This window comes from Pungitius pungitius, chromosome 15 (assembly GCF_949316345.1).
Source record: "Pungitius pungitius chromosome 15, fPunPun2.1, whole genome shotgun sequence".
NCBI lineage: Eukaryota > Metazoa > Chordata > Actinopteri > Perciformes > Gasterosteidae > Pungitius > Pungitius pungitius.
In genome coordinates, this window is record NC_084914.1 from 12,322,637 (window position 1) to 12,348,967 (window position 26,331).

The 26,331-nt window shown below is 44.1% G+C and overlaps 3 protein-coding genes across 5 annotated transcripts; 2 read left to right on the forward strand and 1 right to left on the reverse strand.

The window, feature by feature from the left end:
* The first annotated feature begins 1,138 nt into the window (after positions 1–1,138).
* per2 (period circadian clock 2) lies at positions 1,139–15,985 on the forward strand. 2 transcript variants are annotated; one of them, XM_037459188.2, is made up of 24 exons: positions 1,139–1,352; positions 3,593–4,108; positions 4,977–5,069; positions 5,188–5,342; positions 6,105–6,226; positions 6,358–6,559; positions 6,888–6,939; positions 7,411–7,553; positions 7,694–7,772; positions 7,907–8,013; positions 8,116–8,269; positions 8,371–8,485; positions 8,621–8,767; positions 8,859–8,949; positions 9,076–9,253; positions 9,452–9,576; positions 9,715–9,921; positions 10,968–11,231; positions 11,429–12,306; positions 12,443–12,559; positions 13,139–13,346; positions 13,512–13,710; positions 14,553–14,703; positions 14,904–15,985. In XM_037459188.2, the coding sequence occupies exons 2-24, from the start codon at positions 3,711–3,713 to the stop codon at positions 15,054–15,056; spliced, it is 4,338 nt and encodes a 1,445-aa protein (XP_037315085.2). In that variant the 5' UTR covers positions 1,139–1,352; positions 3,593–3,710; the 3' UTR covers positions 15,057–15,985. The 2 variants fall into 2 exon arrangements, with proteins under 2 accessions (XP_037315085.2, XP_037315086.2); XM_037459189.2 differs by having other exon boundaries at positions 9,079–9,253.
* Positions 15,986–18,074: 2,089 nt separating this feature from the next.
* On the reverse strand, positions 18,075–19,988 carry hes6 (hes family bHLH transcription factor 6). The gene is made up of 4 exons (XM_037459085.2): positions 19,663–19,988; positions 19,481–19,567; positions 19,269–19,350; positions 18,075–18,959 (listed from the first exon to the last, which is right to left on the reverse strand). The coding sequence occupies exons 1-4, from the start codon at positions 19,735–19,737 to the stop codon at positions 18,520–18,522; spliced, it is 684 nt and encodes a 227-aa protein (XP_037314982.2). The 5' UTR covers positions 19,738–19,988; the 3' UTR covers positions 18,075–18,519.
* A 1,272-nt stretch (positions 19,989–21,260) lies between these two features.
* itm2cb (integral membrane protein 2Cb) lies at positions 21,261–26,273 on the forward strand. 2 transcript variants are annotated; one of them, XM_037459084.2, is made up of 6 exons: positions 21,261–21,650; positions 23,655–23,792; positions 23,930–24,118; positions 24,223–24,333; positions 24,488–24,638; positions 25,123–26,273. In XM_037459084.2, exons 1-6 carry the CDS (start codon positions 21,564–21,566, stop codon positions 25,212–25,214), a joined length of 768 nt encoding a protein of 255 aa, XP_037314981.1. In that variant the 5' UTR covers positions 21,261–21,563; the 3' UTR covers positions 25,215–26,273. The 2 variants fall into 2 exon arrangements, with proteins under 2 accessions (XP_037314981.1, XP_037314980.1); XM_037459083.2 differs by having other exon boundaries at positions 21,273–21,650; positions 23,927–24,118.
* The last annotated feature ends 58 nt before the right edge of the window (positions 26,274–26,331 follow it).

The following is a 26,331-nucleotide window of genomic DNA, read 5'->3' on the forward strand; positions in this document are numbered from 1 at the left end:
TGATTCTTGGATGTGACCGAGGGGAGGGCGGTTCAGGCCGGCGTGCTGCACATGCTCCACACTTCTCACCTTTCCTCTCAGAGCACGGGGCAACGAGTCATAACAGGCAAGCTCGTCCTGCCACCTGGTGCGGGTCTGTTCCTCGTGTGGAAACGTTGATCACGCTGCAGTACCTGTTCCATCCCTAAGAATCCAGACAACAACCATTTTGGTTTGCTTATCAGTTTGTTTTTTGTTTGGGATTTTATACTCTGCAGTTTGCCCACACACACCTTGCACCTCACATTGCCAGGTGTGTGCGAGTGTTATGTAGCTGTTTGTGCACGCCCAATGATGATGGACAGACCATCTGTTCAAGATGTTCCAAACCTCTCACAATGTGAGCCAGAATACAGGTGGTTAGGAATAGGAAGAGGGATCTTTAGTAATATATATTTTAATTTACGGTGCCAGTTATCATTTGCACCATAGAATTATATTTTGCTTAATACTGACAGATGGTCCTCTGAAGTCGTTTATGTTCATGACTCTTAAAATGTACTATTGAACTTTTAATTAAGATTTTTAATATTCTGTAATTCCAAGGGATCAAGCAGATTGCCAAAAAAAGTTGTACGACAGTCATCATTTGGCATTCATGAATTATACAAATAACTGATCACAAAGTACATTAACTATTCTTATGTAAAAAAATCAACTGTGTAATAACAGCAATACATTGTGAGAATGACAATAAATGAGATCACGGCCCCGTTAAAAACCTTAAAGACATCTACTGTTATATCACTGCATTTTATGCACAGTCAGTTGACTTCTAGGGTAATGCGAACGATTACGCATTGCGCAACAACCAGTTCACCCACATTGGCCGGAGAGAAACAAACACACACACACACACACACACACACACACTTGTATAACCGGGCCAACCTCGGACACCGCTCCGTTCATCGGGCAGTGGCGTGGAGGGGCTTTGCCCTGGCCCCTTGAACGAGGCAGCCGTGGGTTTCCACGTGAAACCGGCGACATCCTTATGTAAAAAGACTAGCAGCGCGGAGGCTGCCTATTGGTCCACAGCTCCGCGGAGGAGAGACGGCTCTCTGCACCAATGGACGAAGAGCCGGAGGAGGCGTGGCTCCAAAAGAGGTCACCAGCCTAAGCTGAAGATCCAGGGCAGAAAAGTGCACCAGGGAGGCTGAAGGGGATCCAGTCAGAGCCGCGGTGGAGCAGCAGAGCATCCCAGGTGCTCGTACTCCTCCTCTAGTCGGGACCACGAACACCTCCACTGACGAGACGTCGTCTCCTCGTTTCCCCTCTGGATCGGTAGTGCTTTTGCTTTTTCCCCGTGCGAGGTTAGTGACATGTTATGACACGTAAATGTTGAATTTTCTGCGTGATTGACCTGTTTTTATCCTTTAAAATGCGTCCGATGGCGGTGACGTAAACCTCCGATCTCCTCGCAGTGGACGTGGAAACTGTAAACGTGAACGCGTGAAAGTTGCACATGTGTGTCAGTGGGAGACGCGATCACCGGGCCAGCGACCGTCTGCCCACAGAGCGACAAAGTGGTTACGAGACAGCTGACCTCGGGAAGCAGGTGACGTGATCTCTGTGGCATCGAAACACGCTGCTTACGTGAATAGTTCACGTGCACCTCTCTTCATGATGCTCGAGCTGGTTATGAGGTCAAGTAGCTTACAACGTTCATTCTCACTATATTTTTACAATTACGTTTAAGCTGTGTAGGGTAGAGGTGGTAAGTGTGTAACTCGGCTGCCACAATAGCCTATTTCAACTTTTTGTGAAAGTAAACTTTTATACTTTTTTTCTGCATAGTTACAACACAGGTTTTTACCTGTAACATGCTGGAGTTTAAATCAAAAATCAGTAAAATACTCTTGACAGTATTGATAATTCAATTCGCTCAAGGGGTTACTGCTGATACTTGACTATTAGACTTTTAATTATTTTCTTGAACTTAAGGTGAACGTTTCAATGAGGACTTTTCAATGAGGATAAATTAAGCTTATGCAAGTTTAAACAGAAGGACTGCACTGATGAATGCAATGTCATGGCCTTGATAGAGGCTACTTTACTTAAAGGATTACAAAGCAATCCAAAAAGAGAAGGCGTTTGTGAAGAACTTGTTGGCAGGAAGGGCTGAACAGGACTTTTAAATGAATGTATTTATTTGTTTGTGTTAGTCAGTCAGTTATAAGCAGTATCTGTGATTATTTTAGTGTGAACGACCATCAGGAAGTGCAGCATCATGCAGAAGGTCTCTCCCCTGGTGACTGGAAGGGGAGGAGGGAGGGTGGCGGACCATGTAACACTGGCGAGGGAGAGGTCAATGAGACGGAAACGGTTGCCGCTGTGCGGGCTACACGTTTCTACAGCATAAGACCTACTTTTCTTATTGTGATGTAAACTACTTTTTGAAAGGCTACTGTTACCATCGAAATCATTGTCTTTTCTTACAATGGAAAAATGATTGCCTTTAAAGGAGATTCATAAAGTGAGCAACATGTTTCCAATATGTTATTTATAAACATTTATTAGAGGATCAACCCCATAAGATGCAGCATCTCGTTTTCATGGGGGTCCTCCAGATCATATCCAATCGACAGAACAACCGAGCAACAGATTAGTTACAATGAAAAAAGATAAACATAATAAAAATAAAAATATGGTTTATTCCATCCCTTTCTAGCCCTGAATGTCTTTTTGATTGCATTGAAATGACTGAAATGGCCCAAGGGATGTTTAATATATACCCTTTTGTTAATGTTATGTTTCTTATCTTGGCTTGTTAGCCAACTATTACATTTCAATGTGTGATGTAACCGCTTTCTGGGCCTGTGAGATAACTCAATGTAAAATTGGAATTGCTCGGCATCCACTCAAGCAGCTCAACAGGATGAATATGATTAAGTTAATGACGGAGGAAAGAAAGTTTCCCCAGGTAACTCCTACTGGGGAGGTGGATACAACATTCATGGGCTATTATTTTACTCACCTCTTGGAAAGCTTCAGTTGTTCTCTCACATGTTGCAGGAACCTATGGTGGCATTCAGATCAATGATGTATAGAGGCTCAAGTGAATGATCCTTTGAAAAGGTTGTAGGCTCAGATGGATCAGACCTACTGTTCTTAAAGTCCACTCCGTCTGTACGAGTGAGCATTTTCACTCACCCTCAGGGGACAGGGGTCTAACCCTGCTGGGCTCTGATGTCACACCATTTGAAAATGCCAATGATTTCATATGTAGTTGTGTTGAAAAGCCATGCCAGTGTTGTGGGATATTTGGATGGGTTTCATTCAAACAATGTATATTTAGCATATTGTTCATTTTGTTCAATTTCAAAGGGTTAAAATGAAGTGTTGTTTTCCTGTTGTCCACACAGCTTCTGATCTCAGTTCATGTCAGTTTAGCGTTAAAATGCAAAAATTATTTGGAAGAGGTGATTTCTTTTAGTCTTTTTTTGCTGAACACAAATTATTTGTGGCAGTGATAGGATTCCACAACATTAAACAATATGCGTAAATTGCAATGCACAACTTAACACTAACACGTATAATCTGCTCCAAACAGATCAATCCGTGAACTCTTTCCTTCTCTGACGACACTCTTGGGAAAATGGGGTGATAGTGTTTCTTTCATCATCCAATTACCACCAACCCAGAACCGAGCCAAAGCAACACTTCCCCCGATGTCGCAAGATTTAGACTCCAAGCCCTATGGCTTCGCGGTGCTGGAGGACCAGGATGGAGACTCGCGCCTCTCCATGCCGAGGAGGGCCTCGGCCTGCAGCTCCATGGCACAGCTCCACAGGATGGGCGGCTACGGTCAAGGTGGGGCCGACTTGGGCCTCCCCTCGGAGGGCAGCGACAGCAGCGGTCAGGACCCTCCCGCCGCACCTCACACGCATCGCAAGAACGCGCGCTCCCGCTCGCTCCCCGAAGAGGACGTGGAGATGAAGAGCAGTGGGTCGAGCGGGAGTGGAACCGAATCGCACGGCAACGAGAGCCACGGCCACGAGTCAGTGGGCAGCTCCAATGGCACCAGTAAAGACTCGGCACTGCTGGAGTCCTCAGAGAGCCACAAGAGGTCAGTGGTGGTGGTGTTGTGTCTCTAAAAGAGGGAGAGGGAGGCTGCTGTTATGAACTATGTCACTTGTTTTGTGTGGTGTCTTTTAACTACTGCCTAGATTAATCCACATGAGTATACACGCTGTACAAAGCATACAAAGGAATTACATGCATTGATTGTTACACAGTGCCCACAACTCTAAGTGTGTTTTAGTCGGGCGTCTACCTCTACTTATCTAGGTCAGCAGGGACGATAAAAAACAATAAATCCAAATCGTAAAATAACTGCTCGCAGAATTATTAAGCTACAAGTGTCGTAGCTGTTGAATTTCTCATCCTTTTGCCCTCCGAGCTAACCATGACACACATAGACTGACGTATGAACACAAATGAACACAGAATCCACCTAATTAGTTAGTTGGAATTGTTTAATTAATAAGAAACATATTTTACGAAACAACAATGTATATTTATATTTTTACGAAACAACGATGTACATTTCCATCTTTATATCATATTTTATTAGTATTACACATCATGATCAATTTGTAGCTCTGACCTGCAACTCCGATTCAAATTTGCTGGCCAAACCCCGAATCCACATGGAAGTGAAAGCTAAGGTGGCATAAATTGTGAGGCTGTACCCAGGGGGGGCAATTAGTGTGTAAGGGTGGCACTTAACACCTTAGCAACAGCCGTAAAAATAGGTATGTTGGGTTTTGTGTGTGTGTGTGTGTGTGTGAGTTTTGATTTGATGAAAGGGGCGTTAGAATCAGTAGATTAGTCCCTCCCTCTGTGTCAGTGCCTCTCTTTCAGGGGATTGAAGTGACATCTATATGTCTCTATCTGGCAGCGAAATATCTAATTGTGCTTCCTTTTCCCCGCAGCTCAAACTCTCACAGTCCGTCCCCTCCCAGCAGCTCCAACGCCTTCAGCCTGCTCAGCTCAGAGCAGGACAACCCGTCCACCAGCGGCTGCAGGTTGGTTCACCGAATGGAAACAGGACAAAGGCCCAATGATTAGCGGCTTGAAATAGGGTTCTCATTGTCCCTTTAAAAAAAATCTGTGCTGATGTACGTGTGATTGTGCGTCTTGCAGTAGTCAGGAGTCGGCCAAAGCCAAGAACCAGAAGGAGATGTTTAAAATCCTGAAGGAGCTGAAGCTTCACCTCCCCTCTGAGAAGAGACACAACTCCAAGTCGTCCACGTTGAACACCCTCAAGTATGCACTGCGCTGCGTCAAACAAGTGGAAGGTAAAGTGCAGCCACGTGTTCCTGTTTGTGGCTCCTCTGCTCTGTCCTCTTTGTCGATGGCCCTCACTACACTGGTCCGTCACTTTTTTGTTGAAAATCCACTAGCCAATAGGGATTATATTCATGAGAGGAACTATTGTTAAGCTATAAATAGAATGTATTTTTTCCTTGGAATATCGGGAAGCATACAGCTAAATGAGATCAAAGAATAAGCAAAGACTTTGCGTAGGAGGGAACATTATGCAGCTCTATGGGTAATGGACTGTAAAGCAGTGATTCTCAACTGGTGGGTCGCGTGTGCCAGGTTGGGTCAAAACATTCTGATATGGGGGAGACTTTGGGTTTTTGGGATAATTAAACATCCTGAATATAAAATCTAAAATTCAGCTTATGAACTTGATTTTGAATAAATTTGAGATGTTGAGAATGTTTCTCAATTTGGGTCGCGGCTTGTCATTAAGGGGTGATGGTGGGTCCCGGAGCCAGACCAGTTGAGAACCACTGCTGTAAAGGCTTGGTTGTGCCATGACTTAATGTTTACAGGAAGTGGGCGGGTAGAGGTTCAACAGAACCAAAGGTCTGGTTGTAAAGAATATTTTGCATTTTAGAGTAGCACTGAGACCTTTGTAATCATTCTAAAATGTATTTTGTTGGTTGCTTTGAACCAGATCAAAATATGTGTTTCCATGTACCATCGATTCCGTATTATATATTGTGTTTCGATCTTGTGACTTTAATTAAATCCCCGTCTGTGTGTTGCAGCCAATGAAGAATATTACCAGCTGCTGATGACCAATGACAGTCAACCCTCAGGCCTGGATGCATCCTCTTATACGATAGCGGAGATAGACAGCATCACTTCTGAATACACCCTGAAAAGCAACGTGAGTCGCTGAAGTACCGTCAAACTAAAACAAAAATGTAAATTTGTTTTGCCGCATTTACTGGTGTAACGATTGTGAACAACCAACTTGGATTGATTTGAGCTCCTCTGCCATTTGGATTTCCCCAACAGGACATTTTCGCAGTAGCAGTTTCTCTCATCACAGGAAGGATAGTCTACATTTCTGATCAGGCTGCCTCCATCCTCAACTGCAAAAGAGAAGTGTTCAAGGACAGCAAGTTTGTGGAGTTCTTGACGCCGCAGGATGTTAGCGTGTTCCACAGCTTCACGACGCCATACCGGCTGCCCTCCTGGAGCATGTGCACTGGAGCGGGTAAATGACGCCAAGGCCCCTCTCTGCTGATGCTGTGGCAAAAAAAAAAAAAAACGCTCTAGGCTCACAGGCTGTTAAATTGACCTGAACTTATTATTCATGTGATGTTTGCCCCTTTATAACCAACCAGAATAGAACAGGCTGAGCTGTCTAACATGCTCAAACAAAAGAAGAATGGGAGGGAGACTAATTAAATTCATGTCATTTAAGTGCAGAGCAACACTGCTCTGCGATGTTTTTTGATGGAATAAATCTCTATTAAGACCCCGATTAGCATTCAGCTGGAACATGATGTTTTTGAATTAAAACGTGTATTTTTTCCTTTCAGAGTCATCGCCGCCTGACTGCATGCAGGAGAAGTCCTTCTTCTGCCGTATCAGGTGGGTGTGTGTTGGTTCAAACACAGTGTCGGGCCATCTGCTGCTCAAACCTGTGTGTAGTTTTTATTCATACTTTTCTTCCACGCTAGATGTTTTTCAATTAGTTAGTGACATCATGTGCTTGTGGACTGTGAATGGGATTGTTTTTCCTGGCCAATGTGATGAGACACACACACACACACCATAATGCACTTGTTAGGACTTTCCATTCGCACATTTTCTCCGAACCTTTCCTCAAGCCCCGCCTCCAATCTCATTATCATTCTGTTAAAAAGATTAAACAAATAATAGCATTTAGAAATTAGGACTCAAACAACTTTTAGGACCAACTGCATTTATCACATGTAGACTTCAGCACAAGCATCTTGGGGTCATGTTCTAATAAACCAAACACGAGGCCATAACATCTAAGGTGCAATGGCCGTTTTTCTAGCTGTTTTAATTTAGATTCATCTTCTCATTCATGTCTAGTGGTGGTAAGGAGTACGAGGGCGACCTGCAGTATTATCCATTCCGCATGACACCCTACCGGATGAAGGTCCAGGACACAGTGCACACGGAAGACCAATTCTGCTGCCTCCTGCTGGCTGAGAGAGTTCACTCTGGTTATGATGGTGAGAGAAAGACTTTTGTTTGCTGGTCTTTAAACTGTGTACGTTTTTTGTCCCGCTGACTTTGAAAGCGATTTAAATTTAAATTTCAACAAAAATGGAAATAATTCATTACACGTTACATTTTTTTATTTTTCTCTAAGCTCCCAGAATTCCAACAGACAAACGCATCTTTACCACCACGCACACTCCGAATTGTCTTTTTCAGGATGTAGATGAGAGGTAAGCCATTGTTGGGTGTTTCTACTGTACTCATTTAAATGTTCTGAGCGTTTAAGCAGAAAACAGCCAACTGTCAGAGGACAAAATCATTTATGCAATTGCTCAACAACTAACAGATGTTTTGTTCGTATCAGGGCGGTTCCTCTCCTCGGATACCTTCCCCAGGACCTGATCGGCACACCGATCCTCCTCCACCTTCATCCGAATGACCGACCGATTATGTTGGCCATCCACAGAAAGAGTGAGTCTGCAGAGTCAAATACATTCCAGAATTTACCAGTGTCTGCACGAGGAGTTTAGTCCCCGTCGTGGCTCGGCTCTGATATTTCGACTTCCTCTGCAGTTCTTCAATTCGCGGGACAACCATTTGACCACTCGTCCATCCGGTTCTGTGCACGAAATGGAGAATACATCATTCTTGACACCAGCTGGTCCAGCTTTGTCAACCCTTGGAGTCGCAAAGTCTCCTTTGTTATCGGAAGACACAAAGTGCGCATGTGAGTGCTGCCCCGATGAGCCTCACTTTGGATTTCGTAGAAACACATTCATGAACCAGGGGCTGTTTGATCTTGAACTTTTCGGCTTTTCTGTTCACCAGGGGTCCCGTGAATGAAGACGTTTTTGTCGGCGCGGTGTCAACTGTCCGTGAGATAAAGACGATGGAGTCCGACATCCAGGAGATTACTGAGCAGATCCATCGGCTCCTACTACAGGTATCAGGGACACATAGTACTGATAATAATACATACTGCTGAGGAATGAGAGCAACATCATATTCAAACGAAACGAAAAGCTGTAGGGTAGAAATTGTAAAAGCAAATTCCTTACCTCTCTACTTCTGTGATCAGCCGATCCATAACAGTGGCTCCAGTGGCTACGGTAGTCTGAACAGAAATGATCTTGTGGGCATGAGCTCCTCTGGCAGGAGCCTTGACAACGGCAGCGGGAGCAAGATCCGACCAGAGGAGGAGGAAGTGAGTGGCAAAGCCAGACCGGTGAGTGAAGCCAAAGTAGCAGTGCAACGTATGCAGCGCAAAATGTCACGCAAACATAATTGAACTCTTGAGTCTTGTGTCTATTTCACAGCGAACGTTTCAAGAAATCTGTCAAGGAATACATCTTCAGAAGAGCCAAGAGCATCAATCAACCAAACACAACTTCAAGAAAAGCATTGGCAGTAAGTCCAGCTGACAACTACCTACACATTTAATTGTAAATTGTTGAAAAAAGAGGGAAAATGTCCCACGTGCTGTAGAATTGACCACATCCCGGAGTAGCCCCTGACTCCTCACCCTTCTCCCAGTAGAGTCTGCACAGAAAAGCTCGGCGGTGGTGCGCTCCAAAGACTCAGCGGCTCCGCTCAACTGGAAGGAGCCCGGGGCCCATATGGAGGACAGCAGGTGCTCTTCACATGGAACGGACTTCAACAATCAGACCGCCTACTCCTACCAGCAGATCAGCTGTCTGGACAGTGTCGTCAGGTACACAGATAAGGACGTGGTCCTGGATGCAGTTTTAAAGCCATCCATGTGCATGTTGTTCCACCAAATCTCCCAGAGAAAATATGACGTAATACATGACATTGTGTTTTGATTTCCAGGCAGTGTTTTGGCGCAAAACTTAATAATTAGATCAACTTGTTAATTCTAATGGATGGTGTGTTCTCGTGATTGCCACAGGTACTTGGAGAGCTGTAATGTTCCCAGCACAATGAAGAGGAAGTGCCAGTCTTCCTCCAACACGACGTCCTCTAACTCGGATGAAGACAAACAGAAAGGACCACACAGAACGCAGGTGCCTGAAGGTACGTGTCCACACTACCGAGAAACTACTCACTGTCATCTTATCATACAAGGCTACGGCCTTGCCTTTAAACGTCTCACTCAGATTCTTCAATGCCAGTTCCTTGTCAGTACCTCTTGTTCTCTGGTCTCTTTGGCAGAACCAGCCTTGTTGAAGGATCAGTCTGTTCTCTCCGCTTTGGACGATCGAGTCAAAAAATCCAGTGACCCGGCCACAGCAGTCGTGGGCACTTCGCTGGCCCTACCTGTACCTAACAAACCAGAAAGCGTGGTGTCCATAACCAGCCAGTGTAGCTACAGTAGCACCATAGTGCATGTTGGGGACAAGAAACCTCTACCAGAGTCAGGTACAGTGCGGTAAAAAAGATATTCGCTACCTGACTTCTTCTATTCTTGCATGTTTATCATGCAAAGATATCAGATCTTCTAACATTCTCCAATTGTTTAATTAACATAGAAGCAAATTTATCTGAAAAGCAGATCAGCTATTGGGTAAGGGATTGGCAACATGAAAGACACTTAGCTGTATTAAGTGTTAAATATTTTGAAATGTTTGATTAACTCCTTTGGAGGACTCTTTGTGGAAATGTTCAGCTCAGACAAAGCTGTAGAAAAAGAAAATGAAGATCTGAAATTACTCAGTGTGACAAATATGCAGACACAGAAGAAGTCAGGACGGTGTAAATGTTTTTTCACAGCACTGTAAATCCAACTTCATGTCTTTTATGTGTGTACGTGTATGTGTTTGTTATCATTGGATAATTTGCAGCTTGTATCTCAAACACAGAAAAAAATCAATTCCTCCCGAATCCAAATTTTTAATTTGACCCACAAAACGTTTTCAGAGTTATTGGGTCCTGTCCAAAATAATAACACTTGTGGGGATAAGGTTATTCTTTTCAATTTAATCCTCAAACTGTCCAACTGTTCCACAGTCTATGGAGAAAAATCTGAATAAAAAAGGGATAATAACGCCAATCTAAGAGCTGCATCTCAATGTTAGTGTGGAGTGGAGGTCTTATCAACTGACCAGACCAACAATAGAGCAAAGATACACTGTTATCACAAATGTGATGAAATGGACAGAATTGGCAAATCCGTAAATATTGTTATAAGTTGAACACAAATATAAACTATGACAATTGTCACTGTAATCATTGTAACCAATAAATGAGCCGGCATAAAGGCCAAATGATCTACCCCATGACGGAGGTATGTAAGTGAATATTATCGGTGGGGTGAGGGTTGCCAGGTTGTTGTTTTTTCATATGCCCCTGGTAATGCCACTACAATGCTCGATCAGGACTACTGTTGTTGTCGTCACTACAAATGCTTGTGTTGCCTTATATTCCCTCTTTCATTGCTTTGTCCGCTGTCACCCTCTGACATACAGAGATCATAGAGGACGTCCAAGGAACGGAGGAGCCGGTAGAAGCCAGCCAGAACTCCAGGGCTCCTCTTTCTGTGGTTTCACCTCCTAGTCAAGAGAGGGAGTCCTACAAGAAATTGGGTTTGACGAAGCAGGTTTTGGCAGCTCACACGCAGAAGGAGGAGCAGACCTTTCTGTATCGCGTCAGAGAGCTCCGAGGACTCACGGCCCTCAAAGAAAACTGCTCTCAGTACCTGGAGCGCCAGAGAGGACAGATCGCCAGCGATGGTACCTACGACCACCACACTCACACACATCATATCAGAAGCCTCTATAACATGGTTACAGCTTAGTGCATCGTGGGTGTTCTGTTTGTAGGTGATGATAAATGTCTGTGATGATAAATTAATTACTAGGATCTGTCTGACTGCCTCTGTTTAAATAGTAGTAGTAGTTTGTTTTTTTTCATCCTCTCCAACCTCTAGCTGTGCATGCTGCTCAACCCTCTAAGATGGTGGAGCCCATCGCACGGCGAGGCACGCGGAATCGGAAGACCAAGTCGAAGCGAGCGAAGCGGATGGAGTCCTCAGATAGCACCGTGTCCCATCACAGACAGCATGTGCGGCCTCGCCTTCTAAACCACGGCCTTAACCCGACCTCTTGGTCCCGCTCTGACACCTCACAGTCCACCTTTCCCATGGCCTACCCCTCAGTGATGCCAGGCTTCCCCCTACAGGTTTACCCCAGAGCCAACTCCATAGCTCCCCGCACCGGCACCACTCCGCAGGGCTTTGGGGACAGTCGGGCCAGCCAGGCCCCTCCCTGTGCCCCGGCCATTCACCCTGCTCCTTACACCGCCCCGATGGTGGCCCCCATTATGGCTCTAATGTTGCCCATGCCCTACACCCCGATGGCCCCCGGACTGCCTCCTCCACAGACAGTGTACCACGCAGTGCCTGGTGGCTTCCCCACCCAGTTGCAACCATTTGGTCAGGTTGCCTTTGGACCCTTCACGCCTCCGCCTCCCTTCGCTGCTCAGAACCAGTTCAGCCCACAGAACCACTTCGCCTCGCAAGCAGACTACCCGAACACGCCGTTCTACTTCCCCCCGCACTCGGAGACCTCGAAGGCCCCCGTGATGAAGGGCCTGTCTTGCTCCTCTACGCCCCAGTCGGGGCGGGGCGGAGGCCCGGCATCACCGCCGCTCTTCCAGTCCCGCTGCAGCTCACCCCTCAACCTGCTGGAGCTGGAGCTGTCTGTGGAGCGCCAGGACTGCGCGGCGCTCTCTTCTGGAGGACAAGGGAGTAACGCTGCTGAAAGGGAGATGGGAGCGAACGGCAACCAAGCCATGGAGAGGGAGCAGGTAAGCACGGACACAGACCTCTTTTCTGTGTACTGTTTTGTTTGTTTTTCGCGGTTATGTTGCCATGCCGTGTTTGAAAGTCTGGACTCCTGTGGGGCCCAGGGTGTTAACACATGACGTCCCTTGTGCCCTTTAGCCGTCTGTCAGTCTCCTCGCTCCACCTGGACCCCTGTATTGCGAGGGCTCCCCCCGTGTCTGTGAGCGTTTGTCCTGGGACAAAGTGTGCTCCAGGCTCAGGGCTTGCAGCAAGGAGGTAGGCAAATAATCCGATAAACGCTTCTTAATGACTTGTGATTAGGTTTTTTCTTATCTTGTAGTTCTTATTCTTACCTTTAGCCAAGGGTGACATTGATTTTAACAAAAGCATGCGACTTGAAAGCTTTAAGAAGGTATAATCTGATGTTGTGAAAATGTTACAAATTACACCAAAAACTTGTTTTAAACTACAGATATACAGTATGACTGCACATACTACATACGTGTCAGAACCAAAGTAAGCTTGACTCTTACGATAAATGTTAGCAGTGCAAACCAGTTTTAGGATAAGAAAAACAGTGTTTTTTGTTGTATGTTTTATCTGTAAAATAATGAAATGTGACCAGGACACATATAAAAAAAGTACTTTAATCATGTCTTGTCCAAACGACTAAACATGTATGTTTAATGTTTTACCCTTCTTTAAACTAGCTGCATAAAAAATGCAAAAGCGGGATCTAACAAACAGAATGATAAATACTGCTGCCTGTATCGTAAAGATGCAGGAGATGGAGGACGTTCTCCTGCAGTCGAGCTCCTCTTTAATAGTATCCCTTTGACGCTTTCATTTTCTCAGGCAAGTTCACGTGGCGACGGGAACAACAGTGACGCAAACTCTTTGTCAAGCGACATGTTGGACATTATTCTCCACGAGGACTCCTGCTCAGGCACCGGCTCGCTCACCTCGGGGTCCATTGGCTCAGGGTCCAACGGCTGCGGAACTTCAGCCAGCGGGACGTCTCAAAGCAGGACGTCAGCCAGTGGGACCTCCGGCAGTGGAACAGGTGTGGACCTTTTTCATCTTAGCGATGTGATGAGGTGCGTTTAGCTTCCCACCTTCTCATGGATGAATGGTGAAAACTGAATACGGGCATCAGTGTGTAGAGGAAACACAATTTTGAGTATATACGTTTCAAAAGTATTAACATTGGGTTACTCGGCCGTCTCAGGGAGCAACAACAGCAGTAAATACTTTGGCAGCGTGGACTCCTCCCAGAACAGCAACAAGGTCAATGGTCACCTGAGCGGCAGCGAGGGAAGGCCTGTGGAGATGGACCAGAGAGAACACTTACCACTGCAGGACCCGCTGTGGATGCTCACTGCCAACACAGATGACAAAGTCATGATGACCTATGAGTTACCTTTGCGGTGAGTAGGACGGGGGCGTTGCCTGGGAGGAGTGGGATAGTTGCCCTGTGTGGAACTTCTGTTTGATAGATATCAAACTTCTCTTTGTTATGGATGACAAGTCTATCTGTGGACATTGTTTGCATTTACAAAAATACCACAACTTGATGTGGGTCAGAGGAAAGGTGGAAAGGAACTTAATCCAGCTCTTTTCCTCACAAGTTCCTGTCACAATCTCTGTGAGATGTATTCATGCCTTGGCTCTAACAAGGACAGATTTACTCCTCATTGGACAAAGGAGCTTATGCATCTCTTGAGGTTTGGTTCTTTACAGTAAACGTCCAAAAAGTGAAGCAAGAGTGAGTCAGATTAGATTTAAACAGACGACCGGTTATGGTGCCATTACTGATGATGTCTGTGAAGACTTCTCAGGGATTGGAAAACTCAACAAGTCACTAGATAGATGCAACTCCTCTCCCTGTAACGTAAGATATTCTGCGTGAAGGGTGGTTCACCATGTGATGTTAATCTGTTGGTGTTGACTTGCAGTAACATTGCCTCATTCGTGAAAGACAGCGTATCTTAAATAGAAACAATAATCAGGAAGGCCAAGCAATATTTGTTGCAGGAACCGTTTTTGACCACTAGACGGCACCGTTAGGTTTACACAGTCAGCAGGTAAGAGGTGCCCAACACTCAATTTGACAGTGACCTTGTATCTAGATCAACTAAAGATTTCAGTAACTTTGATAGCTCAAGATGATTCCAACTCTCTCATTTTCACACACAACCCTTTATGAAGCCTTATCATATACATCTGTTGAGAAGAGTATTTAATGTGGCTGTGTTTGCTGTATCTGCAGTGACATCCAGAGGGTGCTCAGAGAAGACCAAGAGCAGTTGAGGCTTCTGCAGAAGAATCAGCCACGCTTTTCTGAAGAGCAGCAGAAGGAGCTGGTGGCAGTCCACCCCTGGATTGAGAAGGGAGGTCTGCCTAAGGCCATAGACATCAAGGTACACGTTCAAATCAGGATTTTAGCTCTTTTCACTTGTAAGTTATTTCAACATGTGTTCTCTGTGGGGGGGTTTTGCTGTGCATTGACATGTTACTTGAAAAACAAGCATAAACGGTACAACCTCATATCTCTTTTGTCGTTTTTTAAAACATGTTTCCACGTCGCATCTCACCTTGTAATTCCGTCTGTGCCGCTCAGGCGTGCTCCTGTTGTGATGGCGCCTTGGGGAAAGTGGCGGCGGCGGGGGATCGGCCGGACGTGGACATCGGTGATACAGAGACGGGGGAGGTGGGCTGCCAGCAGAGGCCCAGAGAGGAACCTTCCAACGTGCTCTCGGACACAACCAGCTAGACATAAAGTGCCCTGCATTTTTACAGTGACATTCCTCACCTTTCAGCCTGTTGTTCTGTACAACTTTGAAGAAGGACCTATTTTTACATGAAGCACCACACTGGCCCTTTGCTCTTCAATAATGTCTCTGCCATGCTATGTGAATATGTGTGAATAATACGAGTGCTGGACTGTGTGACTATGTGCATGTGCTTGTTTCTGTGTAGCACCCATGGGTAGCACATGCGCTGATAAGGAGAGGCTGAGCCCAGTAGGGGGAACACCTGATGTGCGTATTCGTACACCAGGCAGAAGATTAGAGGTCACACGCCAGGAAGTGGCTCTGTTATGTTCTAACTGCTGCAGTTCATGAGAAATTCAGATGTTGTGCCAGCGTGTGGTTAGGACAGGTGGAGTTACGTTTCAGTCACTCCTGTAATACATAGGCATCAAGCAACAAATTGACACACAAGTGCACTTTGTGGGATGCACTGGAAAAGGAGGAGGGGTAGGGGGGGGGGGGGCGTAAGCGAGACTCTTTTACATCAGTATTTTCCCGAATTACTTGCCGATGTTGCATTTAGTGAAAGGAAAGTGCAAAATACAGACTTGCTCCTGTGTGGAGAAGAGAGCCCGGACTAAGCGTCAATGGCTGGAACTTTCTGTATCATCCATCACCAGTAGTAAACAATCTCAGATTCCACACTAAAGTAAAGGTAGGGATGAAAAGAAAACTTTACTAATGATGCAAAAAGTAGAATATTTCCCGCGGAAATGAAGTGAAGTAGAGGTGGACAATTTACATTTGCTACACATGCTACAGATCCTTAGTTAGGATGGAGGGGACAAAATGTTGGAGGGAAGGACTGAGAGTAGGACAGTGAGCTAGCTAGCAGGCTACATTTACCAACCATAAACTTGAATTGTATCTGAGGATTGCATTAAGCCCATTCTATTCCACACATCTAGATTCCACACTAAAGTAAAGGTAGGGATGAAAAGAAAACTTTACTAATGATGCAAAAAGTAGAATATTTCCCGCGGAAATGAAGTGAAGTAGACATTCACACATTCTATCTAATGCAGCTGTAAGTTTTTTTTCTTTATCCATATTTCTGTGCAGCACTTTCTGTACAAATAGAGGCTGGTTTTATCTGTTTTTTTATTTATATGGGGAAAATCTTTAAGTAAGGACCAATATTTTTCGTACTTATATATAAGTAAATATATCTTTTTTTAATTGGATCGCCGGGACAATACTGGAGAGCTTTGACTCCACAGCTTTAAAAGTGCGCCACGGGACACTCGACGTGTCCTGATGCTGCGCCTCATAAATATGTAAAAGAGCCTCCTGAGCATCCTGTGGAAGTGTCTGAAGCTCATTACCGTTTTGTGTGGTCACCTCAGAAGTCGAGGTTTAGGGTTATTGCACTGGCATAAAGCAGCCCGGGCAGATGTCAGGTGTGGAGAGCTTTGAAGCTCAGGTGACGCCATTGGAGACGAAACGTCTTCACGGCACCGTGGAAAGTTCCCGGAAGTTGCCATTCGTCTTTTATTTGAACAGACGCCGACACCAATGCGTTTTATTCTTCTTGTATTGCATTGGCGAGTGATCCGTTTGTTATATTTTCTAAAATAATAATAAAATATTGCCCAATCTACAGCGTTTGGCGTGTTTGTGGTGGTGGATTATTTACCTGTGAACTGAATGAAAACAAAACTTTCAAAGAATTAATGTTTCTATAGGGCTACAAAAAGACGCGTCTTCTCCATTATAAAGTCGTGACTTTCACCTTCCCAGCGGCGTCTGTGTCTGTCCCGACCACTGAAACAACAGCTGAGATGTGACCTGGTGCAGACACTGTGATCCTGGGATCAAAGAGAAACCCTCTCCGCTCCCTCTGCACTTCACACCTGAACCAAATTAACAAACTGCCCTCCTGCGGCGGTCATTTGCACCTCTGCAGATCCGCAAATCCGGTTTGTTTCCCGCAGACTGACGGACTGTATCTCGAGGTCGTCATCCAGTCACGTTGTTTGCGCAGTACTTCCACAGTGGGCTTATTTATTATCCGGAATGTCTCCATTAAAAGAGGACATTTGTCATATTTTATGTTATGGGATATGTATTATTATTGCTGGTGCATTTCCTCTAAGCAGCATTGTGTCACACGGCTGCTTATAGTTTAATACGTTATTAGTAATTAATGACTTATTGCTGTCCAATAAATGTAGTTAATGAAAAATGTCACCTTCAACTGTGGTGAAGTGAAAGAATGCAGGACACACAACGTACCAGTATAGCGATGCTCTCACATGCTCACTGTATTAATCTTTTTTCTTGTCATCTCAGTATGCGCATGACGTGTGAGAGATGACACTTGGAGCCATCTGACTAGAAATGGGAAATATATTGAAAGAAGGTTCAGGAATGCTGTCTTTTCTTATTCATTTGTAGCAGCTGACTGTGGCCCTCACCAGGGCCGAAGAGGTCGCGTCTGAAAGTGGAGACGGAGGCTTTCAAAGAGCCTCCAAATGGGGCAACAGTTAAGGGATGTTGTATACAGAGTTTGACAGAAAATTATTAGTAATTGTATACATTTCCAAAGCCCACCTGTGTGACATTACACTTAATTGGGAAACTGATAACCTTACAGTGGTGGCTTTGCTAGTCAGGAGTGCCAGTGCCATGTATACGTTATTTGTTACTGCGTCATTTTAAATCCAACATCAAAAAAAGCTGAATTCAAGTGGAGTTATAAAACCCATTTGTCAGCTCCTCAACTAGGCCTATATAAGGAGTGGGTGAATTACTCATTTCACACCTCACAAATGCCTACGATGTGCTAAGGGATCTTGGAGAGGGAGTGCACTGAAATGGCCCACAATTGCAGAGTAATAACTAACATCTTGAAAACAGCTGTGGGTGGGTGTAAAGTGGGATCCTTTGTGCGAAATGCAGCAATTCTTTTCTTGAAGAAGGACAAGTACAATTAAAAAGCAAAAAATACATTTATTAAAAAGTTTTAACTTGATGAGGTAGCCTACTAAAAGTCATTGGACACATATAAATATGAAAGTTAAAGACATTCTAAATGAAGAATAATTTACACACATGACTAACAATGCATTGCTAGGGCGACAGCTTTCTTTTATACAGCCGATTCATATTCAACAAGTAAATATTTACATATGCATTTACCCCTTCACTGAAGGCAGGCCCATATAAGGCCAATACCCTTCGAAATGAAGACCCTACAAGTCTTTGACTTCTGATGAACAGATTTCATTACATACTTTATTTATTAAATACATTTAAGCCTTATTGTAGTTCTGCCACAAATTACACTAAGAGCTCAGATGCCTTTCAACGATCAGCAGTATTATTGTCATTGACTGAGGCCTACCCCGCAAAACATCCTAACGACACGCATTAATTCATCTAGTGTAGTTTAAAACATGCTAATTCTCGCGTTGACATGATCTACCACGGCCTCCACATTGACTTGGAGTAAGCTGGTGAAGGCAAACTCAACACATCGTGGCTGTCGGCCTCCTCCTCTGAAGAAACATGACTTTGCTCCGAGTACGTCTCATCCAGGTCGGAGCAGAGGTCATCGGTGGAGGTGGAGGTTGAGGTGGAGGTGGTGGAGGGGGCCGGGGACACTAGAGTCGCGTACATGCTCTCAGACAGGGACCAGGTGCTGTTATTTCCGGGGGAATCTTCCGCCGTGTCCGGCAGCAACGCCCGGAGGCTGTCTTCATCGTTCAGGGGCATGCTTTCTAGGAGGTGGTTCAACAGCTCGGCGGCTACCGTCGGTTCCATTTCCGGGCAGCTGGACACAAATGTGTGCACGTCATGCATGCACTGGATGTAGCCCGCAGCGAAACGCTCACACGCCTCCCGGCTCGCGGCATCCACTTCTGTGGAAAATATGACGTCAAACAACCGTTAGCTCAGGAGTTAGCCAAGCTAAATTCCCAAAGGACAGTTAGAACCGTCGGCCTTCTGATTGGCTTAGCCGCAGTTAGAGATGCACGCACGCACCTTTGGGCGCAGCCGTTAATTAGGAGATCAATGCGCGTAGCCGTCAAAAAATGAACGGCGGAATGGTGCCATTGTCAATTAAGTTTAATTATTATTTTAATATGCTTGTACCAAAAGGAATATAAAATATATAATGCACTGTTTCATGGTGTACTCTCAAGTAAACACAGATACTAAATGTATACCTTGAGCCCGGTTTAGCAGGCAGCTCTCCACACGTTTCACTGTCATCTCCAGCACTTCGGCATTCTCCATCTTTGATTGTGACTGCAGCGGGTGAAAGAAAGCGTAAGTAAAGAGCTCTGGCGACACAAGCTAGCTAAACTTTCAACGGAGTTCGTTTTGAGGAACAACACAAAGCGTTGTCCTAAAGTATATGCATAGTACCCTAACTTACGTCTGCATCCGCCATGAGAACTCGGAGTTCTTGTAAACTTTCATTGATGCGAGCCCTTCTTTTCTTTTCCACCAGAGGTTTCCTCATCTGCCGAAACATTAACGACAATGGAGTAACTTAGTCAGTTATCAGCCAGGTCAAAACAGACATCTTAGTATTTAGTACCCACTGAAGCCCCTCACCTTTCTGTCAGATTTGATGCCACTGCAGTCATCCCCTCCGTCCGTCTCGTGTGTGTTGTTACGGATGGGGGCCATGTTGTAAAAAGTTTAACCCAGGCGCTGCCAGAAACCAACCGGTTTGGAGGTCGGCGTGAGATTCCAAAGAGCCGTTACGGCTTGTCAATGGGACAGATGGCCGGGCGATCCCCGCGGCCAACAAAGCTTTGCAGAAAGACTGGGCCGCTCACTGCTGCTCCGAGGGGGCACGCACTCGGTGTATATGACGGCTCATTTACATATGAATGGGTCAACGGACTACGAGCGAGACAGATCCAGGGCGCGCGAGGCGCGTTCCCGCTAGTCATTAGTGGTCACGTCAGCTTTTGTCCCCAACTTCAGTTTGAATTTTGCGTTGCATGATCGTTCAAGACGTGAACTCTGAAGTCAATCAGAGACGGGCTAGAAAAAAGCAAAAACTAAATAAAAATGGCCATTCAAAAAACATTTATTTTATATCGAAATGCCATTGTAGATCTGCTCTGAAATCAGAGTATCACATGCTCTTCGCATGTAGGTCACCTCAGTGGATCGAGCGCCTTTTTGCAAAACAACTCACACCATTTACCTCTTAATGTTAATACTTTTAAGCACTCGCTATTAATGTGTGACGCCGCTATCTATCTGCTGATTCTCACTTTGCATCATTAGTCAGCAGGGCGTATGTCATGATTGATTGTCAGCCATTAGTGCATTTGAGGACTACTGCCCCGCTCTCTGCGTAGAAAGAAAGAAATAATGTGAATTGGGACAGAATGAGCCATCTGTGAAGTACCCCTGTGTCCCGAAACACTGTAACAAAAAGAAATAATCCCTGTATTTTAATGTTCTCATTGTCGGTTATGGTGTGATTTAACTTACTAATGCTTTTAAACGCCTATTTATGTTGTGAATCATATGACGCACTCTATTAGCTATTCATATATGGCGAGAAGAGCTGTGTGCATAACTACAAAATACCATGTGTCGTACAAGCGTAGCTTTGTCTACTACAGTTTGGTTTGCAGTCATCTGCTGTTACAGCTTTATTGTTGGACTACCCTGCAAGTAGTCCATCACCTGGGTGATATCTGGCCACCCACCGCAAGGTTATAAAGGTATAATGTATGTATCTGATGATGATGACATTTTTATTCGTGAAATGTGTCTTTATTGATTCATTCGAAATACTCTTTAAATAATTAAATACACTTAGGGTACAAATTGTACTATGGCACACTTTGTACAGTACACAGTGTGTTGAAAAAAAATATATATATATATATATATTTCAACACACTGTATTAATGCATGTTCAGTCCATGTTCAGACAGTTATTATTGATATTTCTTTAGTTGTTTGTTAGAAGATAGAATGATCAGTAGTTGTGACATAGAGCTAATTTCATCGCAGTCTCGTTAGCTGGCGGGGAGTTTGGCATCACCCTACATTTCCGGAGGATATCATTGAGAACAGGAGACGCAGCTTTAAATAAAATACGGAAAGCACTACCATATCGGGCACTTGCCTTCAGAATAAGGGCCCAATGCAGTCTAATATCAACAAAAAGGAGATGAGAATAGTTTATTTTAATCTAGAAACATCTTCAAATATTGGATTATATTTCAGGGTTTACCAGAGAGCCCACACATATTGTACTAGGTATTAAATGTAATAGTGTAGACAGATTGAACTCTTATTTTGACAGCGGCGAGGCGGCTTTTCCTGCAAACCCACACAGCTCGTCAGAGAATACGCTCTTCTGAGGTCATCGATCCCCGGGGGCGACACTGGTCCGCCGCTATATAATCTTCTCAGCTCAGTGGATGAAACCAACGGGCTCCATCCGCTAACGAGAAAAAGCTATCAGAATCTAACCATAAAACATGGTGAAGATTAGTTTCCAGGCCGTTACGGCGCAGAAGCCTGAAAAAGAGATCGATGAAGACAAGATCATTATACCCCAGACTCACGTGAGTTGACACTCTTTGTTGATATTTTATTTTCTTTGTTGTGTATTTCTCTTGTGTAGCGTTAGTATACGTAGGTATGTTAGTATAGTGAACGTAAGTATACTAACGCTACATTAGTTTTAAACTAACATTAAATTAAACTGTATTGCTTAATTTGCCTGTCCATGCATCATCATGTCATGTTTTGGAATTTGATTTTCAACTGATAATTAATTACTTATGTTATTATGCATTCAACCTTGTATTGAAAAACCCGGATTTGCGGATCGCATTAGGTTGCAGTTCTGTTTTTAAATGCTACTAAATGGTTGATAATCCCTAGTGCACATGGTTAAATTACTTTTTTTTCTCGTGCAGATACTGCTAGGACATTATTTCTAACAGCTTAATGTATTGTTAGTTTTTAACAACAAATGCAAAGACCATACATAGCAGACCATCCCAGCTTGGGGATGTTGGCATTGCGTCACCTTGTTTGGCCTCCCCGAGGACACACGCTGCAGATGGCTGTGCTGTATGTGTAATTGTGTAATATAAATGGTTCATTCGACCATTTAATATACATCCGAGCATAGACGGTGGCTGGGCAAATAGACTGTAGCAGAATCACTGCACCAGTCCGCCTGATACAAAACAGGAATCTAGGATTAATGCATGTTTTATACTAACAGTGCATATGATCCAGGAATAAAGTTATTACAAAAATATTTACAAATGCCATTTATCCACAGCGATTCATGTATTTTATGAGTAGAATAACGATCTCAGTTTGAAATGAGAAGAACTGAAAATCAAAAAAACACGTTCTTATCTTCATCATGGATTTCCCCAATCCTTTTCCTTCAGGCTCAAATTCTCAAACGTGGCTAAACAGTATAATAACAGTTCATTCATTTCAAATTACAAACTCCTTTTAAGTAGATATGTAAATATTAGTTTATTGTGTATGATAGCTATATTATTTTACAAAGGTATTGAATTACCTGATCGTGTTATAACCTACATGGAATTGGAAAATTAGTTAAACCTACAGTGAAGTCCAGTTTTTGATTGCATCAATTTCTGGAATTTACCCCAGGAGTTAGAAATAATAAGATATCTGCCTCCAAATGGTTACGCCTATCCAAGCATCCATTTTGCACATCACGCTGTACACAATGAATACCACTTGATGACGCATCGCTTCGGCACACTCAATCTTTCACCTGTCTGTTACGTCAACAGACATCATCTAAAGGGCTGTGTGGATTTTGATTGGCTGCGAGAGTAAGCTAGGCGTCAGATCCGATATGTGTAGATCTATTAATGTTTACCGCCTCTGCTGAGGGACTCCTCCACGCAATTCCTCTTGCGTTGCCTCCCACTGACGCGCTAGGAAACCAACAAATATGGAACGTGGAAGTAGGCCTCCAAAAATAGACCCAGACGGCCACGTGCCATTATCTCCGTCAGAGCCTGGCACAATCTGTTCTCTCTACTTCTGCTCTCCATAGCAACAGTAGTAAGGAGAGGCAGCAGGCTGCGAGTGGGCTCCGGTTTGTCTCAATCCACAATGTCCTATATCAATCGGGTCTCTTTTCCTGACCGACAACATTGCAACGACCTCCTGTCAGAAATGACAACAGTTACATTTTCTTCTTTGTCCAGTTTGAGAGGACATTACGTCCACTGATACTCCAACATAGAATTATTATTCATATGATATGAAGTCAACTACCAAGGCACAATTCAATATTTTGCCTTTTTTACAGCCTCCTTGAGTAGATTTAGGGGGAAATTGCCTTGCTTTATTAAAACTCAAATGCGCTCGTACGGAGGATAAAATAAGTTGCAGCGTCGACAAAAAAAAAAGTTCTTTGCATCATTTTGCACCAAATGCTCCTACAAGACACGATGTAGTACCATCCTGTCAAAAGATAAAGGTTACGTTTACACAGAAATCTCTTGGCACAATCTCAGACTTTTCCTTGTGGATCTCTAACCAAACTGCTAATATCTTCACAGGGGCAGCTGGTTCTTCCTGTCGGGCACAAAAAGCCTTTTCCAACCGGCCTCTGCTGCCTCACCTTTGGCCTGGTGGTCTTCATGTCAGGACTGGTGCTGTCCTCCATCTATGTCTATCGCTACTACTTTATACCTCAGGTCAGTTCACGCTGGATCCCTTTTCTTTGATTATATCATGAACCCAGTGCCACAGAATGTTTAATGAACATTCAAAAAAAAGATTCAACATGTAACTGTCACATGCTAATTATAGCTCTATTGTGTCCCATTAGCAGATCCCAGAAGACAGCTTGTTCCACTGCCGGGTTGTCTACGAGGACTCTGTGTACGCTCCTCTGAGGGGCCGACAGGAACTCGAGGAAAATGTTGGCATTTACCTCGACGATAACTACGAGCAAATCAGTGTACCGGTGCCGCACTTTGGAGGCAGTGACCCCGCTGATATCATTCACGACTTTCACAGGGTAGGTCGATGCCTCCATATGTTCCCTAGTTTGCTCTTATTGCATTTGGCTGTTAGTGCTTCATTATAGCCGAGGTTGTAACCTTTCTTTAATTTGATTTCCAGGGCCTGACAGCTTATTATGACATTGCTTTGGACAAATGCTACATCACAGAGCTGAACACAACCTTGGTGATGCCTCCAAGGAACCTGTGGGAGCTGCTCGTCAATGTCAAGGTGAGGCACACATTACATCCTCTGCATTGTGTCGCTAGCAAAGCTGTTATGGAAGCATCTTCTGGAGATTAATGACAGCATATTCCCATCTTCCGATGTGCAGTGATCTTCGCACAGACCGACTCATTGATTCATTTGTGTTTGTTTTCCACAGAGAGGGACATACCTTCCTCAGACCTACATTATCCAGGAGGAGATGATGGTGACAGGGAGGGTGAGGAACATGAGGCAGCTGGGCCCCTTCATCCACAGACTCTGCTATGGCAAAGAAACCTACCGCCTGAGACGCCGCAATCAGCACAGACGTGAGTGCTCGAACACACTTCCTTTCGGTCACATCCGCCAATGTATCCCCCTCTTTCACACCAACACTAGTAAGTGTTGAGTCATGGGACCAAGCATAGAACAAGAACAACCAAATAGGGACATCCTAGAATACATTACAGACATTCATTCTCTAACACCCTGGCAGCCTGATTATCGTGTCAGTGTGTGTGTGTGTGTGTGTGTGTGGGCGCAGACTGGGAACTTCCTGCTAAGTGAGTCACTTGTAGTGCAGTGGACACTTCCACACACCACGGAGGAGGTAGTGATGCGCTTCAGTGATGTCTCTGGCGCTGCTGCCTGGGATTGGTGGGAGAGATGTGATGCAACAAGCTTCCCCTCACTACATATATGGATGGGATTTGTGGGAATCACATGAAGCCTTTGTAGCACTAGAAATGATATGACTACCGCAAAACTCCACCAGTGAGCGGATTTGTAAATGCCTCTTTTTTTCTGTTGCAGGTATCGAGAGGCGTGAGACGAAGAGGTGCCACAGCATTCGTCACTTTGAGAACACTTTTGTGGTTGAAACCGTGATCTGCGACAGGTTCTAAATCTGAGCCGGAAATAGGCGCCAACTTAGAAAACAGACCTCTTGAATTCATTAGGCTTTTTACTGCACTTTAAGAGCAAGTCTTTGTCCAACAGTTTTCCTTTTTCTTTTTTGTCTCAAGTTGGAAATGCTCTGTCATTGTTTGTGTACAATGTTATTGTCTTTTTTTATTCACAGTCTGTATATTTGTAAAATGTTATACATGTGTTTGGATATTTCTGTAGCTTCTCAAGCACTGCATAAGATGTTATTGTCAGTTTGTTACATTTACATCAGATCAAGACTTGATTTGAATTTATTTTAGAAATAGTGCACTGTGGCTGATGGTATGGATATTTTAATGCTGCTTGCATGGTGCACTAATGTCGGTCTTTGTTACTTGGTCGTTTTTTTATATGTCATGAAATTGCAAAACATACCTCATGTACTTTTCTGTACGTTTCTTTGCTGTTTGTATCATTGATGATGTATATAACTTTGATTGTTCCTAAGCAATATATACTGTAAATTGATTTCTTCTAGATTCCATATTGTTACATTCATAGATTTTTTATCTGAAATCGACTTGTTTTGTCTCTTTATTTCTTTCGGTGTCACACTTTACTACTCCTTGGATATAATGACTTTAGACTGTAATTAGTAGCAGTGCTTTGAAGGACAGAAGGAACCAAAGTCTGTGATCAGAGATGCTATGCTTGGCATTAAGGAAATATGAGATACTTAGAAAATGTGCTTTTTTGTTCAGATCACTTACTGTAGATGATATCAGGCTGAAACGTTGTCCTGCTCTTCCTCCTCTTCACCTGTTTTTTGTCTGTTATCTTTAGCTCTTGCCAGTTCCCGATCCGTCCTGTTCTGGCATTACAATCTTTAAAATGTTGATTTGTCCAACTTAAAAAAATTGGGGCGTCTTTCTAATGTAAATGTGGAGCAAATATGCCTCTGTTGAGAGAGACCTGTGATATTTGCTCTTATTTCACTGTCCTCGATACTTTGTTTCAATGTACAGACGATTTTTCTTGTAATATCTTGCAGCTTTAAGAATAAACTATCAAACTTGTATTGTGTTTTGAATGTTCATGATTAACGGTTTTTACAACAACAAAAACTATAGACTA

Excerpts from the sequence above, each read along its gene's own strand:
- hes6 (XM_037459085.2), bottom strand. The coding sequence starts at position 19,737 with ATGGCCCCCATCCGTAACAACACACACGAGACGGACGGAGGGGATGAC. Across the intron at positions 19,568-19,662 it reads GCATCAAATCTGACAGAAAG|ATGAGGAAACCTCTGGTGGA; the intron begins GTGAGGGGCTTC and ends ATGTTTCGGCAG. Across the intron at positions 18,960-19,268 it reads CCTGCTAAACCGGGCTCAAG|AAGTGGATGCCGCGAGCCGG; the intron begins GTATACATTTAG and ends TATTTTCCACAG.
- per2 (XM_037459188.2), top strand. The coding sequence starts at position 3,711 with ATGTCGCAAGATTTAGACTCCAAGCCCTATGGCTTCGCGGTGCTGGAG. Across the intron at positions 7,773-7,906 it reads TTTCAGGATGTAGATGAGAG|GGCGGTTCCTCTCCTCGGAT; the intron begins GTAAGCCATTGT and ends TGTTCGTATCAG. Across the intron at positions 12,307-12,442 it reads AAGCCATGGAGAGGGAGCAG|CCGTCTGTCAGTCTCCTCGC; the intron begins GTAAGCACGGAC and ends TGTGCCCTTTAG.
- itm2cb (XM_037459083.2), top strand. The coding sequence starts at position 21,564 with ATGGTGAAGATTAGTTTCCAGGCCGTTACGGCGCAGAAGCCTGAAAAA. Across the intron at positions 21,651-23,654 it reads TCATTATACCCCAGACTCAC|GGGCAGCTGGTTCTTCCTGT; the intron begins GTGAGTTGACAC and ends ATATCTTCACAG. Across the intron at positions 23,793-23,926 it reads GCTACTACTTTATACCTCAG|CAGATCCCAGAAGACAGCTT; the intron begins GTCAGTTCACGC and ends GTGTCCCATTAG.